Below are 17,624 nucleotides of genomic sequence, written 5' to 3' on the forward strand. Positions count from 1 at the left end.
CACTGGTACAGGCTGGGGACCAACTGGCTAAGCAGCAGTTCTGCAAAAAAGGACCTGTGGATTACAGTGGACGAGAAGCTGGATATGAGTCAACTGTGTGCCCTCGTTGCCAGGAAGGCTAATGGCATATTGGGCTGCATTAGTAGGAGCATTGCCAGCAGTTCGGGGAAAGTGATTATTCCCCTCTGTTCAGCACTGGTGAGGCCACATCTGGAATATTGCAACCAGTTTTGGGCCCCCCACTATAGAAAGGATGTGGACAAATTGGAGAGAGTCCAGCCGAGGGCAACAAAAATGGTTAGAGAGCTGGGGCACATGACTTACAAGAGAGGTTGAGAGAACTAGGCTTATTTAATCTGCAGAAAAGAAGTGAGTGTGTGTGTGTGTGTGTGGGGGGGGGGAATTTGATAGCAGCCCTCAATTACCCGAAGGGGGGTTCCAAAGAGGATGGAGCTAGGCTGTTCTCAGTGGTGGACAGATGACAGAACAAGGAGCAATGATCTCAAGTTGCAGTGGGGTGGTCTAGTTTGGATATTAGGAAAAACTATTTCACTAGGAGGGAAGTGAAGCACTGGAATGGTTGCCTAAAGAGGTGGTGGAATCTCCATCCTTCGAAGTTTTTAAGGCCTGGCTTGAGAAAGCCCTGGCTGGGATGATTTAGTTGGGGTTGGTCCTGCTTTGAGTCGGGAGTTGGACTAGATGACCTCCTGAGGTCTCTTCCAACCCTAATCTTCTATGATCACCACAAAAAGAAATACGCACTACTAGAGGTATCCAATTGCTATCAGGTACTCAGCATGGCAGCTGTAGGAAATATCTCTGAAGATTCAGCTGGGAAATGACAACTATCAACACTATTAACCAGCACAGTGTGCTTGCTATTCATTTTTCTTATGATCATATCTAAATCAAATAAATATAAATTCTGAACCAGAATTTTACCCTTATTCTCCATGAACACTATTTCCTATTTTCATAATTCACCTCTTAGCATCTAAAACCTGCTTTCCTAAGGGAAACTGTTTTGCAACTTTAACTTTTGCAGCACAAATTATACTATTAACAATGAACTAAAATAGAATTACCTCAGAACTGAAGTAGGAAATCCATCCAGTTTCATTATTTGGTCTTTTTGAATAAGTATTATGGTATATGGTATCTTTTATAAGAACTGCTGTGGCTCGCAGTATAAACGAAGCAAATAAATTTATATGGATGTAGTTTCTAGTGCAGTGAAGTTTTCTGTGGAAGTACAAAAAGAAATGTCCCTTTTTATGAATTCTTTAGAATAAATTTCATTATGAACAATATAATTGTATTCATATTATAGCCATCAACAGATATTGCTCAAGAATTATATTTGCATAGTAAATGTATATAGTTACATCTTACATGGAATTATAAGATGTTACTTGAAAAAAGAATCCATAAATTGATAAATTCCAGAATACAAGACATGTTCTAGTAATGTTGGTTGACACTAACCTGAGGAGCAGAAGTATGAGTAGAGCTAATACAAGGGAAGTGAGAGACAAGCAGTATCCAACCGTGTATAGTAGCTGTAGTGTGGAAAGTAATATGTGTTCTTCTTCCTAATCATAAGAATAACAGAGAAAAATAAATAAGTAGCACAAGTGTAGGAGTCAGCCTGGCCCAGCAGATAGGGCACTAGCCTAGGAGTTAAGACGTTAGGGTTCTATTATTTGTCCCTTGGGCAAGTCACTTACTGCTCCAAACTTCAGTTTCCCCATCTATAAATGACCCTCCTCTGTAACCCCTGTGAGATCAACAGGTGGGAAGCACTATGGAAAGCCAGGTATAATTAGCAGGTTTTAAAATTTGAAATAATTTAATATTTGGAATAGGCACATGGGGTCTAATTTTGAAAATTGTGTATGCACTACTGTGAGCCTAATTTCTGCCAACAGCCACCATGATTACGTATGCAAATTGGGCTCTAGGGTATGAAGAGAGCCAAATAAATTCATAACTTCTAATGCTGGGAAGAAATTTTTCATCAAAACAGTTTTCTATCAGAAAATGCCATTCTGTTTAAACTAAAATTGTTCATGAAATCACAAGAATTTTAATGACAATTCCTGTGTAAATTTTTAAATGGCAAATTTCATTTGAGAAAATTTTGAAATTTTATTTCCAAACAAAATTTTCTTTTAAAAATGTATTTTCATTTTTACATTATTTTATGCCATGTCAGTAGTAGTAGTGCATTATATGACACGTTACGGCATAATAGTCAAAATATTATTTCCTTTCCTTTTAGTTCTAGTTTAGTTTTAAAATGATTAAGGATAGATGTTGTTTAGGACTAATTGAAACATCTTATTTTCTAGCCCATGATGTCTCCTGTTTGTGTTGTGAGGCAACAGTTTCACGTTTGGAACAAGAAAAGAAGATAAGCACTCAGTGTACTAATTACAGCAGCAAGCTTCTTTCAATATCTTAGAAATATGATTGCAGGGTAACACAAATATAATAAAAGTAATTAAAAATGGGAAAAAAATTCATTTTGAATCTAAATTTTGAAATTTTCCAAATTTTTTTTCCAGAATTTCCATTTTGTAGAACAATTCTAAATATTTGTTTTGCTCTGATTCAGAATGAAACACATTTTGATGTGCTGAAATTTCTGGTGAAACAGAAATTCTGAGTTTCAACCAGCTCTAATTACTCATTTGAAATGACCTAATTCTGCATGAAGCACAATAATCATTTGTGCAAAATGGGTGAACAGTTGAACATGCATTTTTGGATGGGCAGTTTTGAAAATCAGGTCTATCATGTGCAATCATTTTCAGCACCACTTACATAGGTTTTGTTTCTAAACTCAAGATGAAAATAAGGATGAATAAAAAGGAGAAATTAATGTGTGAGCACGTCGAGTGATATGGAACAGGACATCTGAGCTGGAATGAGTGTGCACCAATTTTTCTTTTATCTTTTCATTTAACATTTTATTTCTTTTGTTCCTGTTTCTGATGCATTTTGTAATTATTGGAGATACTCAATAATTAATTATACCAAACTCCTAAGGTGTCAGTAGTGTTACAGGTCTACTGCAACTCAGAGGCAAGCGGTTCAGTGCTTTGGCAGCCAGGTGTTGTGGGCATTAGCCCTGGTGGATCCCAGTAACCACTCAGATACATGGTAAGTGAAAGGCTATTTTATTAGGGTTGGCAGGAAAGGGGAAATACCTCAGGTACAGAGGCCTAAATGGTTACACTCCAAAGTGAGCAATAGTGGTAAATGTTTGGGTCCCTGGGACAGTCCAATTGAGAGTCAGGATTCTTCAAGCCTAGTGGTTAGGGTGCCTTTTCCAGTCCAGTCTTTATTCAAGTAAATAGAAGCTTGAGGTTTTCCAAGACAGGCTGTTATTGTCTCCGATTGGGGCTACTCTGCACCCAGCCCTTGCTGTTCCGCCATAAGTCCCACACAGACCCACACACACCTGTCACATCCAGCAGCAACAGCCTGTTCCACACATGGCTCTGCACATAGTTCCTGGGGGGTTTCTCTTTGCATTCAGCTTCTCTGCAGCTCCTGGCTAGCCATGCGGCCACCACTTCCAAACAGAGCTCATCCACTTCGTTTGAGGACGTTTCCCCTTACCTGGCCACAGGAAGGGGAAGTGGGAGGCAGCTAATGCTGCTTAGCTGATCCAGCACAATGTATTTACTTTTCTAGCTCAAGTAAAGCTTCTCTTCGGGAAACAAACTGAAAAATTCTATAGACAGAGGACAACTCCACAGTACGGACTACTCACTAAACCCCTATATGGATTGCAATGATTTATTGTCCAGCCTGGTAATCATATCTTCTTCTGAACAATGTCACTGTTTCCACTGATGGTTCAAGTGCATTGGCTTGGATGTTATCACCTTCATCATTGTCATATAGCAGTTTCTAACTAACTCGAATTGGTGGCTATACCCTTGAGAGGGCATAGTGGTGGAGTCTGCCATAATATGCTTTCTGGTATTTTTCTATGATGCAGAAGAAAATACATCTGCCACTTTGTGAGAGGCAAATAGGATAGAGATAATGGAACAATAGAGCCAGCAGGGAGCAATGTGGGTGCTGGAGATTCCCAGCATGCTGTCTTTAGAAGTCCATCTCCATGTTGACACACAGCAGCAGCAGTACAAAATCCAGCACCAAGGAACAGAATGAGCTGACAATATGGGCATAGGAGTTTTCCACCTCTGAATTAGACGAAATAAATGGTTGATTTATCCGCTGTTGGTAGATACTAGCCATGAATCTGACCCAACCAACTGATATCGCACCCAGGTAAAAGCAGGTCCAGCACAAACAGAAGGAGCAGGTACAGATGAACCAAGGTGAACAGGAGCAGAAACAGGGCTCAGGGGACAGATATATCAGAGCAAGTGCATCTTCCTGTGATACAGAGAACCAGTGCAAGCAATGCAGACAGGTACCCATGGGAGATCCAGCAAACATTTGCCAAGAGCAGAGCAAGGGTACAGCATAGAATCATAGAATCACAGAAGATTAGGGTTGGAAGAGATCTCAGGAGGTCATCTAGTCCAACCCCCTGCTCAAAGCCCAATTAAATCATCCCAACCAGGGCTTTTTCAAGCTGGGACGTAATAACCTCTAAGGATGGAGATTCCACCACTTCCCTAGGTAACCCATTCCAGTGCTTCACCTCCCTCCTAGTGAAATAGTTTTTCCTAATATCCAACCTAGACCTCCCGCACTGCAACGTTGAGACCATTGCTCCTTGTTCTGTCCTCTGCCACCACTGAGAACAGCCTAGCTCCTCTTGGAACCCCTCTTCACGTAATTGAAGGCTGCTATCAAATCCCCCCTCACTCTTCTCTTCTGCAGATTAAATAAGCCCAGTTCCCTCAGCCTCTCCTCCTCCTCATTTGCCCCAGCCCCCTGATCATTTTCTTTGCCTTCCACTGGACTCTCTCCAATTTGTCCACATTCTTTCTGTAGTGGGGGCCCCAACTGGATGCAATACTCCAGATGTGGCCTCACCAGTGCTGAATAGAGGGGAATAATCACTTTCCCCGAACTGCTGGCAATGCTCCTACTAATGCAGCCCAATATGCCATTAGCCTTCTTGGCAACAAGGGCACACTGTTGACCATATCCAGCTTCTCATCCACTGTAATCCCCAGGTCCTTTTCTGCAGAACTGCAGTTTAGCCAGTCATCTGCAAACTTGCTGAGGGTTCAATCCATCCCATCATCCAGATCATTAATGAAGATGTTGAATGAAACCGGCCCCAGGACTGACCCCTGGGGCAGTCTGCTTATATCAGCTGCCAACTAGACATCAAGCCATTGATCACTACCCATTGAGCCCAATGATCTAGCCAGCTTTCTATCCACCTGATAGTCCATTCATCCAATCCATACATCTTTAACTTGCTGGCAAGAATACTGTGGGAGACCATAGTACACACTGTGGCAGCCTTAGCAGGTTCAGGAGTAGCAAGTTGATTTGCTGAGGCCTCGCACAGCTTTTGGGAAGCAAAAATCTACCAAGGCCATACTGGAAAATCTGTGGTGTTGGACTAGTAGGTTTGACACCCTCCTCGCTTACCCACATTTGAGACCTTGGAAAATCAGTGCACAACTGATATCTCTCAGACACTGTCTAGCTTCAGGTATAACTAAAAATGAATCTGGTTCTGTCAGATTAGAGTACCATCTACAATCGGAAATCATGAACCAAGCATGGAAGTGGAAACAGAAGCACAGAAAGATGAAGTGACTTCTTCACCATCACACAGCAAGGCAGCAATTGTGCTGGAATTAGAACCTTGGTTTCTTGACCCTTAGCCCTATCACCTGTTCTCTGAACCACACTGTGCTTAGTATGAGGAGAGAATTCCTCAGTGGAGATTGTGATATTATCTGATTAAAATATGACCATATAGATCATTGTTGCAACCACTGTTGTATATTTGCAACAAATCTTGTACAAAATGTGGCATGTAAGATGGTTATGATAAGGTTATGATTTGCAGGTTATGATTATGCTATCTGTATGTATTTATCATTTTTGTATTTAAAGTTATTAATATTGGCTTTATACGTGGATTTCAAATGTTTGCACCTGGGGTAATGCCCACAAGATAGTTAGCCAGCACATCTTGGAGGAACTATTCAAATTAAGTGGCACATCAAAAAACACTTGACTGACAGTGGACCATGGGAGATGCCCATCTACATTGAATGGACTGTCCTGCAAACATGCTGTTTGAGATATAGGTAATGGCTTCTACTGTGTCCAAACCTTCATGAATGGCCATGTGACTTGCACATGTGACTCCAAACACTATCTTGTCACCTGTAATTTTCCACTAGCTGTGCTGAGGCCTTTGTTTGAAACAATGTGTTTTCCTCCACATGGCAGAAGATATAAAAGGCCTTGGAAACTCCTCCGTTTTGCCTCTTTCCTGCTCAAACCTCTGGAATAAGAACTATACGAATGGGAGCATTCTAACCAATGGCCTGAGGACCTTCCAATGATAATTTGGAAGCAGCCAGAGACTTAACTTAAACCAGCAGTTTATTCCATCACTGCTACAAGCCTGAACCAAGAACCTTGCATTTATTGTATGTATTTGAGTCCTTTAACCAATTCTTTCTTTCTTTCTTTCTTTCTTTCTTTCTTTCTTTCTTTCTTTCTTTCTTTCTTTCTTTCAATAAACCTTAAGATTTTAGATTGGCATGAGCATGATTTTTGGGTAAGTCCTAAGTTATATATTGACCTGGGAGTGTGGCTGGTCCTTTGGGATCAGAAGAACCTTTGATTTGAAGAGACTGGTTTTAAAGAACCACCCATCTCTAAGTCTAGTGTTTTTGGTGATAATACAAGGACTGGAATGCCTGAGGAAACTGCCTTTATGACTTCTTGTTAGCCAGTGTGGTGAAACAGAAGTTTACTTTTGTTGCTGGTTTGGTATATCCGATGGGGGATTAGCCACTAGTCTCGGGGGGTATCTTCCCTATTTCTCAACAATTCGTCCTGAGTTTGGCATTCTCAGTTGTGGCCCAAGAAGGCACGGTTACAGAGGTGTGCAACTGTACGCTGTCCTAAGCATGGGCCACAAGATCTGCACTCAGCTGTATATTAAATGGGTACGAAGGGCACAAACGACATGTGGCTGATTAGTAAATGTTTTCAGGACATCTTGATGAGTGTTACTGGCTTGCACAATAAAATATCACTGTACAGGCAGCTTTCGGTACAGTCATGAGTAAGGGCCAGTAACAGCACTGCATTTGGCTCGCCTGGGGATCATACTGCACAAGCCATGATGCTCACTGTACAGCAGCCCTCTGCACTGTGATAATACTGCTCTCCGCTATTAACAGGATTTGTAGTAACCCTGGCCCAGGCACTAGCCCTGCAGCTGTGATGCAGCAGCATATAACGCTCTTCTGGAGAGAGAAACAGCCAGTGAGAAGGCAGCTTGAGCTGGGGAGGGGGCTCAGAATCTACCCAAAGGGGGCAGTTGGAAAAAGCTGTTAGAGAAAGTGAAGAATCAAGATGCTGAGCTAGGGATGAACTGGTGCTGAGGGTGGAGGTCAGGTGATAAAATATGAGAAGAGAAGAATAAAAGCAGGGGACTGGGAAGTGAGAAGGGGGGAAGAAGGAAAATAGGAAAGGTTTCAGGTCAGGAGAAGCAGAAAAAAACAGACCTGGGTATGTGAGCAGACACGATTAGAGAAAGGAAATAGAGGGAAATAAAATCTACAGACATACTGGACAAAGAGTACCAAGGAAATATAATTGGTTGAAAAGGGAAGTGATCAAAAGCTGTGTCAGATGAAAACAGACCCTGAAAACAGTAAATGAGAAGCCCACCTGCAAAGGACCTAAAGTACGTGAACAGAGAGAATGACTTTGAACATCAGTGAAGGAATAAAGGTGCAAAATGCACAAATGAGGGCCCACTGGTGAAGAAACCCGCTTATGGATAAACCCAGTGAAAAGAGGCACAACCACAGGAATGTCGAATCTAAGAGGCACTTCAAGCCGAAGAGGACCAAAGAACAGGACAGCAAGAGTGGAGCTGGACTTACAGCCAAGCAGAGGAAAAGTTGATTCTTCTCTGAAGTGACACAGTCTATTGTTCAATAATCTTTGTTCTTGATAATGACAATGTATGTGGTATTAACTGCACAGAGTAAAGAAGAGTACCATGTACAAACTTGCAAAGGTTAATGTGTTGGTAACATATAGTTTATTATTATTATAAGTAGTAAGTACTTTGCAATGTTATATATTATTTATACTCCTGAAATTTTTGGGGGGGTTTCCCTTATAAAGTTCTAAAAATTTAAAATTATCCCTTTTGTCTTGGTTTTCCCCTGCCTCTCCTCACAGTTAGCATAGCCTAACCCTAACCGGGTGTTTGCAAGGGTCTTATCAAAAGTCCAGTGCCAACAAGGACTGGGTTTGTTTGTGATTTTGCCTCCATTTTTTCTTTGCATGCAGCTGCCCACTAATGACTGTGAGGTTCAGGGATGAAGAGAATGAATTGAAGTGGGAAATTTGTTCCATGTTCACTCCAATTAGTTCCACAGCAATTTTGCCCAATACAGTATGTTTCCTTTTAGCATGTGGGATTCTCTGAGTCTGAGTAATTTACTCTGAGTTTCATTTTTTCTCATTATATTAGAATTCAGTAAATATGGTGATCCCAAAACTGACCTAGGGATAATTTGCTGAAGCCAAAGCACTCAGGATTTTTCCAGCCCTAATCCCTGTTCAAAATACAAGGAAAGGTTTCCATATCATAACCTAAATAAGTCTGGCTCTCTTCTGCAGCTATTCAATGGAAACATCTGATTCAAGAAGGGATTAAGAAGATTAAAGTATTAAAGCATAAAAGAAAACATCATACTTACTTGTGGAGTGAAGTGATTCTTCTCAGAGCACTCTGAATTATCGCGCCAAATATCTGTTGAATTCTCTTCTGTTTGCCAGATTCCCTGGTCCAAGCAGACTCTGTATACATTTCCTGCACTTCCTGAAAGTAAACAGAGCTTCAGTCTGAAAGGTCAAGACATATATTTAATTTTTCATGTGCTTTACAAATTTCACCCTTTCAGCAAAACTAGGGAAACCCCATTAGAGAAATCTTTGCTTTGGACTTTGATGATTCTTTGTAATGTCTATGTGGGAGAAAATCATAGAAACTTAGTTTATGAATATATTCTCAAAAGAAATTCCCATAATTTCCCCAGTATTTTCAAAAAGCAAATATAGTGAGTACATCAAAAAGATAAAATTACATTTCAGATAATTCTTTCTTCATCCTTTAGATTCTTAATCTGAACACTTCCTTTTACATACAGACAATACATTTCATACCACCACCAGAACTCTGGGCAAAGAAGATGATTTAGTAATTAAATAACCATCCTGTCATGCTCTGGCACATCAGCTTACGGTGCCCTATCACAGAATGTAGGGGCTAGATCCTCAGCTGGTGTGAAATGGTGTAGCTCCATTGGCAGAGGGGAGTATGGGGAGCAGAAGGCCCGGCTGAGGAAGGTGCAAGGGGATGTGATGTAGCAGAGAAGGAGAATCTGATAGGAAAGGGAGGGAAAAACGTGGGGAAGTTAATTTAGGGGACAGGTAGGGGCAAAAAACTGTTTGGGAGCATGGCTAGGGAATGGGAGTGGGACATCTGCCTTGTCTGTGTAGCAAGTGGGGGTGACAAGGGGCTATGGAGTGGCTGCTACACACACCACAGGAATAAGGAAGGGTTTGTGGAGTCCCTTCGAGCTGTGAATAGAAGCTGCAGCTTTGTGTGTGTGCTGAAGGTTGAATTTTGATTGTGAGCTGATCCCATACAAACCAGGGGCAGGCAGCTTCCCCCAATGAGGAAAGAAATCAGAAGGCAGTCAAAAATGTGATTTTTCAAAAATCTCATGATTTTAGGCATCTGACTTGTGATCTTGGGGTTGGCAGTGGTGGGGAGCTATGCAAGATCCAGATACACCTGCAGAGGAGCTTGTGCCATTTGAAAATATACCCATGCTAGGAGGCCCCTCCATCCCCAGGGGAAAGACTGAGGCTGGACCATATTGGAAAACAGATGTTCCCTGAACATGATGGCCAGTGCAGCAATGAAAGAAGCAGGGTGAGAATGGAGCAGCCCTCTAAGCATCCTCTTAAAAGGCCAAGAACCACCTTAAAGCAGAGGTGTCCGACTTTGTCAGCTTGGGGGCCAAGTGTTATCAATCATACAATTTATGGGCCCACAGTCACTGCTGTGGAGTGGATCTCTGCCTAGTTCTTCTGTTTCCTTACAGATGGCTAAGAAGCACAAAAGAACCAGAAACTTCCCACAAGTCTGCTTTTGGGTATCCCCTGGCCTAGCTGAATCTACAGTGGGCATAGAGTTGGCAAAGTTCACTCTTGTACCTCATTCCTGGAGCAGAGGCAGGGGCAAGGGCAAGGACAGGTGAAGGAGTGGGGAGGGGTATGTCGGATGCTGGAAGAATGAGTAGTTGGATTGTGCTGTGCCCCAGCTATTCCAAGCCACGATGGGTACATTTACACGGAAATTAAAAACCCACAGCTGGTCCATGACACTGACTTGGGCTCCTGGGGCTCATACTAAGGGGCTGTTTAATTGTAGTGTAGACGTTCAGGCTCAGGATGAAGCCCAGTCTCTAGGACCCTGTGAGGTGGGAGAGTCCCAGGGCTCGGGGTACAGCCCAAGCCAGAACATCTACACTACAATTAAACGGTCCCTTAGCCCAAGCCCTGCGAGCCCAAGTCAGTTAGCAAGGACCAATTATGGGTGTCTAATTGCAGCATAGACCTACTCTGTGATCCTTTGCCAATGGAAGCAAATTAGAACCAGCCCCAGGCTGCTCTTGCCAGGTCAGGCGGGCAGGGAACTTTAACTGTCTGTTATGTCCCAGCTTCTCCTTTTCTCCAACCTTTTGAGCTGCCCAGGAGTGTGTGGGGAAGAGGAGTAGTCTTTGCTAGGGGCCCTTAGGCTCAGGCAGAGCAAGTTGAGCTCCTGCCCTGCTCCTCCTTGGAAGCAGGAAATGGAACCATTAGAGCTACTCTCCTCTCACCCCTGCAATGCAGTAAATAGTCAGCGGGGCAGTTGCTGAGCAGTAGGGAGGACTAGCTGTGGCTTAGAATGTTCCTAGTGCTGCAGGAGAGGTGGTGGGAGGCAGCTCGGAGGTGGTGCTCAATATCCCCACCTTGTATTGTTGGGGCTGGTTCAAACAGGTCAGTTTAAAAGTTGCAAGGCTCCTTTTTCAGTTCTTGTCAAATAAAATGTTCTTGTCATAAGGCATGGCTGCCCCATAGTGCCCAATGATGGCTGAGCATGGCACTGCAGGTGCTCCCTGCCTCAGTTTCCCATCACTATGGTTTTCTGACATTCCCAAGGATTCATGTGCCTCAGCCCTTCAGCTGGGTCACTGTGAGAGTTTAATCACCTTCTGGAGGTAAAAAAAAAGTCCAAGCAAAACATTCTTTTACTCTCCTTGGGCCCTCTTTAGCTCACCCTCTGGTGCCAGTTCCCACACCCTTTAGGGTTATCTTTAAGTTACTCTGGCATAGAGCCCTGACTTCCAGGCTCTTTCCCCAGAGTCCTTCTCAAAGTCTCAACCCCCATCTGGGCTACAGCACTAACACCTAGGCTGATTCCCTGCAGTCCCTCCAGCCTCTACTCCAAGGTCTTCCATGAAAGCCCAACTTGCTCCTGTTCCTCACTGATGCTGAGTTCCCTTAGTCCTTTTATGAGACACAGGTGTTTCAGGCAGTCACCTGACCACAACTAGTCCTATCCCTTAAGCGGGGAGGCAGGCAATTATGGCACAGGCAGGGCTGACCAGCCCTCAGCCTCCAGGCCCTCATGAGGCTGGCAATCCAGTAACACTTCTTCTCACCACAGCTGCCCTTGAGGGCCACAGTTTAGAGCCATAGATTGAACACCCTGGCCTTCAGTTACCCCCACAGGATTCCCTGAGGGCCAAGGAAACTGCTGGGGGAAGGGTCAGCATCATGACAGCATTTAGGGGGAAAGGAGTTAGGAGGGTTCTTAAAGTGTTTCTTAAAAGTCAATACCCCAAAGTGACTTTTTGGCCTTAAAGTGACTGAAACGTAACAAAGAGGGGTGGGGAAGGGTGCAGGCAAGGTCACTGCTCATCCTCACAGGGCTTGAAGCACGTTGCAGTGGGATGACTTTGGTGGCTAGCCAGGAAGGAGGTGATGTAGAATAGCCCCAAGCAACCCCCCAGGCAATTCCAGGACAGTAGAGCCTGAGCTGACAACTCCCTCCTGCAATGAAGATTCCTGATATGAATCTTGTAAAAAAAGAGAAATCACATTACCATTTTCCATCCAGGGTAAATATGAAGGACAAGGAACAGACACATTTCCTGGAAGTGAATAAGGCCAGCAAACAAATTGATCAAATGTCCCATTGCAATATATTCCTGTAGAGAGAGAAAGAACTAATGTTTAGTTTTGAATAAAGATTATTCAGGCAGCTGGTAACCATGGAGACTGTGGTACGTGCCTGACTCCAGGCAGCCTGTAAGCACAGGGATCCATTATATATAGAATGGAGGCCATGGTTATAGCATGGGGGTTGTATCCTGGAAAGCAGTGACTCTGAGAAAGTCTTATGGGTCATAGTGGAGAAACAATTCAACAAGAGCTCCCAGTGTGATACTGTGGCAGAGGGCTAATGCAATGCTTGGATGTATAAACAGCCAGGGAGTAGTGAGTAGGAGTAGTAGGGAGTTGTTTTTATCTTTGTACATGGCTTTGATGAGACCAGTGCTGCTATATTGCACTCAGTTCTGGTGTCCACATTTTTAAAAGGATGTTGAAATATTAGAGAGGAAGGAGATTTCCACAGAAATAATTCAAGAATTGGAAAAAATGTTATAGTGAGACTTAAGGAGCTTGGCGTGTTTTGCTTGTAAAAAAATCAAGAGGGAACTTGATCCTGGTGTGTAAGTACCCTCACAGGAAGAAAAATTCCTGGTTAATAAATAGCTCTTCGATCTAGTGGAGGAAGGCAGAACGAGAATCAGTGGCTGGGAGTTAAAGCCAGATAAACTGAAATTAGAAACAAGGCGCAACATTATGTCAACAGTGAGGATTATTAACCACTGGAAGAAACTACAAGTGATATGGTAGATTCTGAATCTGTTGGTGTGTTTAGATCATAGAATCGTAGAACCATAAGGTTAGACGCATGGATGGAGCGTGAAGCTTCCCCTTGGGCAGGCTAGCCCCCTGCTCACTGCTCTCAACCCCTGCACCCATGACCTCAGCCAGGGCAAGAGGGGGCTGAGAGCTTAGTGGGGAACACGGAGAGGGGCTGAGAGCTCAGGCCCGGCTGGGGTCGAGCTCTCAGCCCTGGCTGGGACTGAGGCACAGCTCTTGGCCCTGGCCGGAGCTCCGAGGCTGGAGCCCCTCCCACATTTGGCCCCTTCCATCTGCGGCCCCACCCATGGCCCCACCTCATTCTGCCCCTTCCCTTGCGGCCCTGCCCCCATTCCACCCATACCCCCGGTCCTGTTGCACCCCTTCCTCCCATGGCTCTGCCCCCCTTCTTCCCCCTCTCTGCCCCTTCCCCTGAGGTCCCGCACCTCACTCACTCCTTTATGCCTCCCACATCCCCATGCTGCAGCCCAGAGACTGGAAAAGCTCTGTGGCTACAGCAGGGAGCGAGAGCTCCTCCAGCCCCTGACCATGGCAGGCAGGTGGACAGGAAGATTTTTCCAGGGGTCCCAAATCAGCCAGGGCCTCTGGATACGGGCCCCATGGGCCCATGTGGTAATCCACCACTTGCCCCTCCCCCCCCATCAGTGCGAAGTTTGGGGAGGCTTGGCCTCCCCCAGCCTCCATTATGCGCTGACCATGATTAGAAGGGACCACCAGGGTAATCTATTCTAACCCCCTGCCAAGATGCAGGATTTCTTGTATCGAAGCCATCCAAAGCATAGGGCTCTCCAGCCTCCTTTTGAAAACCTCCCGTGAAGGTGCTTCCACGACCTCCCTAGGCGTCTGTTCCATTGTCCTGATCAAAACTGGATGCCTTTTAGGAAGATCTGCTTTAGCCAAACACAAGCTATTGGGCTCAATATTATGAAATTCCCTGACCTCTGCTCAACAGAAGGTCAGACTAAATCAGTGGTTTTCAGACTGTGGGTCGTGACCCAGCACTGCGTCATGGAATGTAAGGAAGTGGGTCACGGCGGTGGTGGCCAGCACCACCGACCGGGCCATTAAAAGTCCCATCAGTGGCGCTGCCCGGCTAAGGCAGGCTAGTCCCTACCTGTTCTGACACCACGCTGCGCCCCGGAAGGGCCAGCAGCAGGTCTGGCTCCTAGGTAGAGGGGCCACGGGGCTCCGTGAGCTGCCCCTGCCCTGAGCACCAGCCAATGGGAGCTGAGGGGAGGGGGAGGTGCCTCTGGGCAAGAGCCACACAGAGCTGCTGGCGCGCCTCTTCCTAGGAGCCAGACCTGCTGCTGGGCACAGCGCGGTCCACGGTGCCATGACACGCAGGAAGCCTGCCTAAGCACCCACACTGCACCACTGACTGGGAGTCACCGGAGGCAAGCCCGCACCCCAACCCCGCACCCCAATCCCCTGCCCTAGTCCTGAGCCGATTGGCAAACCTGGAGTCTCTTCCTGTACCCCAAACTCCTCATCCCTGGCCCCACCCCAGAGCCTGCACCCCCAGTCCAGAGCCCTGACCCTCTCCTGCACCCCAACCCTCTGCCCCAGCCCTGATCCCCTCCCACACCCCAAACCCCTCATCCCCAACTCATGGGCATCAACAATTTTCTTCAACTGGGTCACCAGAAGAAAAGTTTAAAAAGCACTGGACTAAATGATCCAATGCTCTCTCCTGGCCTTAAAATCTATTAATCTACCTTTGGAAACCTGGTAACTATAAGTACCGTTACATGTCTCTGAGCACTGTGTAACCATGGAGATCTTTTATATCTATTACTGGTCATGTGGTATCTATGGAGCCGAGCATTTTTGTCTGGACAACTGGCAGCAATTACTGTGCACCTAGTAATCATGGACCTGTTCTCTGTCTGTGACCATCCAATAAGCACAGCACTGATATGTCTGTTGGGTAACTGGTAGTGGATGGGTCTTGTTACATATCTCTTTGGTATGATGGGTGCAGCTGGAGATTCCATCCAATGCTTGGTAGGAAAAGTGTGGCCGGAAACATTGAACCACCAAAAGTCTCCTGCTGCAGGAAAAGTGGTGTCTGGACATCTGCGCTGGGGTATACATAGGGGCTAAAGTTCATAAAATGATTTTCAAGGGATAGTTGTCAAATTATAATGGGGTTCTGGCAGCCATTGGGTCCATAGCCCTTAAAGGGGGACAGGACCATCCTAACAGAGTTTACTGATCATAGCACTTTACAAACACAAATTAAATAACTGTGACAATTTTTGGCCCACTGAGGTAGGCATTGTTATCCCCTGGGGAAACTGATTGTGATAGGCACTAGCCTTCCTTGGGAATGGTGCCCACAGTTCTTCCCTGATGTCTCTAGCATGCATGGGGAATATGAATGATGTGTCGTTTCTGGACAGAGATCTGCTCCCCTCTGCCAGTCAGCTCTATGGGCCAATAGAGAGGGTGTGCAAGATCTTGGGCACATATGAAAGGCCCAGGATAATACAGCCCCAAAAGGGCAAGTGACTTGCTGTGATGGGGTGTCCACCCCACACAGGACTGAAAGGGGTTAAGGTGGCCAGATAGGTCTATTAACTCCAAAGGAGGAGGAGCCAGGGAGCAGGGAACTAGTTGATTGCAAGCAGGCTCAGTTGTGCAGGAACAGGTGGGACCTGTATAAAGCCAGTTAGCTGGCAACAGACAGAGGATGCTGGGAAAGGGCAGTCACTCCCTGGGAAGAGGGAGTTGGTTTAGAGCTGGTATTCTCAGAGAAGGGGGGACCAGGAAGAGTAGGAGGCAGTCCAGAGAAGGAGCAGTGAGGGCTGAGAGGGTAGAGCCCAGAACTGCTGAGCTGAGGGTCCCTGAACTGGAACCTAGAGTAGGGAGAGGGCCCAGGTCATCTTACTGGCCACTGGAGAAATGGCACAAGCAGGGCAGCACTGGAGAAGACTGCCTGGGACCATTTGCATGCCATAGAAGGACCTTGGGTCACCCTGGAAGGGGGAAACACAGATGGTGACCCGGCTGGAGGGCCAAGTTATGAAGAGGATGCTGTGGTTCCTGGAGTGAGGTGGGTCCACGGGGTGAGATGAAGACAGGAGAGGCACCACTTGAAGAGCTCCTGACAAGGAGCTTCATGTACGGATGGTACTGTTATCTACATTACAGATTGCTCTAGGATTGCCCCCAGATACAGAGAGGCTGGCTTCTCAGGGCAGTCCCACCTCATGAAATAAAAAAGTGATAAGTTTTCAAGTTCAATGATTGGTTTGCTTTGGTTTCCATTTTTTAAGGCCATCTCTACAATGGAAAGTGGTGAAGATTCACATTTTTTTCTTAATGAAAATTGTTTAGTTCCCCAACTTGGAGGTATCAAGGACTGTGGGTTTCTGGTTCCCAAAGGCTGGCTGTGCTGTGATCTAGCCTAGTTCTGCCTCATTAAAGTTCCAGGGACATAATCCACCAAGACATTTTGGAAGTCACGTTGTTAATGTGTTTCTCTGTGAACTACTTCAGTGATACGTTACTGCGTAGGGGATCTCTGTGTTCCAGGAACAAACACAGATCTATCTATCTATAGCTACCTCTGCTCCCATCTCACAAAGATCTACTAGCATTAGCTCTCATTGAGCTAGCACACTAACAATAGCAGTATAGCCATGGTAGCATGGGCAGTGGTGGCATGGGCTAACAGCCACGTTCATACCCATGGGGTTCAGGAGGGTTTGCACTCAGGGTGGCTGGCCCAGGCTGCTGCTGGCTGTGCTACCGTTGCTACACTACTATTTTTAGTATGCTAGCTCAATGTGACCTTGCACAAGTATATCCATGTGAGCGGGGAATCCCACCCCTAGCCTGTAGGGTAGATGTACCCTCTCCATATGCATCAAAACCCAAACACTATGTTTCAAAGTCCAACTAAGTTTAGTAGATGACAATGTCCCATTGTTTACAAAGCATAATCACTTAGGGCATGTCTACGCTGGGGAGTTTAATTTAAAGCTTTTTGATCTGCATCAGATAATTTGCATTATGTAAGTCATATCAATAGCATGTACACAGAATGCCTGTTCTATTTTCAGTTCACATACAGTGAACAGATGGTAGAAGATTGCTGCAAATTGAGGGTGTAGCATTCTTGGGGGTATCCCAGGGTCCTTTGCTTTACCACTGAGCAGCATGCATGTGGGGATTGTTTTTGCTGTGAACTGTGGGAAGACAGGCTCCTGCTCCCTGCTTTTGTGGTGGGAAGAGCAAATATACAGAGCTTCCTCGGGCTATATTACAGCGCTCAAAGCTGGATGAATTCAGCATTGGATTTTGCCCATTGCACCAACAAGCTGATGATGCAGGAGCAGAAGACTATTCTATGGTAGCAGCAACTCTGGCAGCAGGAGTACAATCTGCAGTGATGGCAG

The 17,624-nt window shown here is 45.3% G+C and overlaps 1 protein-coding gene across 1 annotated transcript in view; it reads right to left on the reverse strand.

Annotated features, from left to right (window-relative positions):
- The window catches only part of GLP2R (glucagon like peptide 2 receptor), a 124,821-nt gene that overhangs the window by 91,596 nt on the left and 15,601 nt on the right, over positions 1 to 17,624 (reverse strand). The window contains exons 3-6 of the mRNA XM_048818031.2: positions 12,375 to 12,479; positions 8,916 to 9,037; positions 1,486 to 1,592; positions 1,086 to 1,242 (exon numbers count right to left, since the gene is read on the reverse strand). Coding sequence (XP_048673988.2) covers positions 1,086 to 1,242; positions 1,486 to 1,592; positions 8,916 to 9,037; positions 12,375 to 12,479 — 491 coding nt within the window. The remainder of the gene's footprint in view (positions 1 to 1,085; positions 1,243 to 1,485; positions 1,593 to 8,915; positions 9,038 to 12,374; positions 12,480 to 17,624) is intronic.

The sequence above is a fragment of the Caretta caretta genome, chromosome 14 (genome assembly GCF_965140235.1).
Source record: "Caretta caretta isolate rCarCar2 chromosome 14, rCarCar1.hap1, whole genome shotgun sequence".
In the NCBI taxonomy this organism is placed as follows: domain Eukaryota; kingdom Metazoa; phylum Chordata; order Testudines; family Cheloniidae; genus Caretta; species Caretta caretta.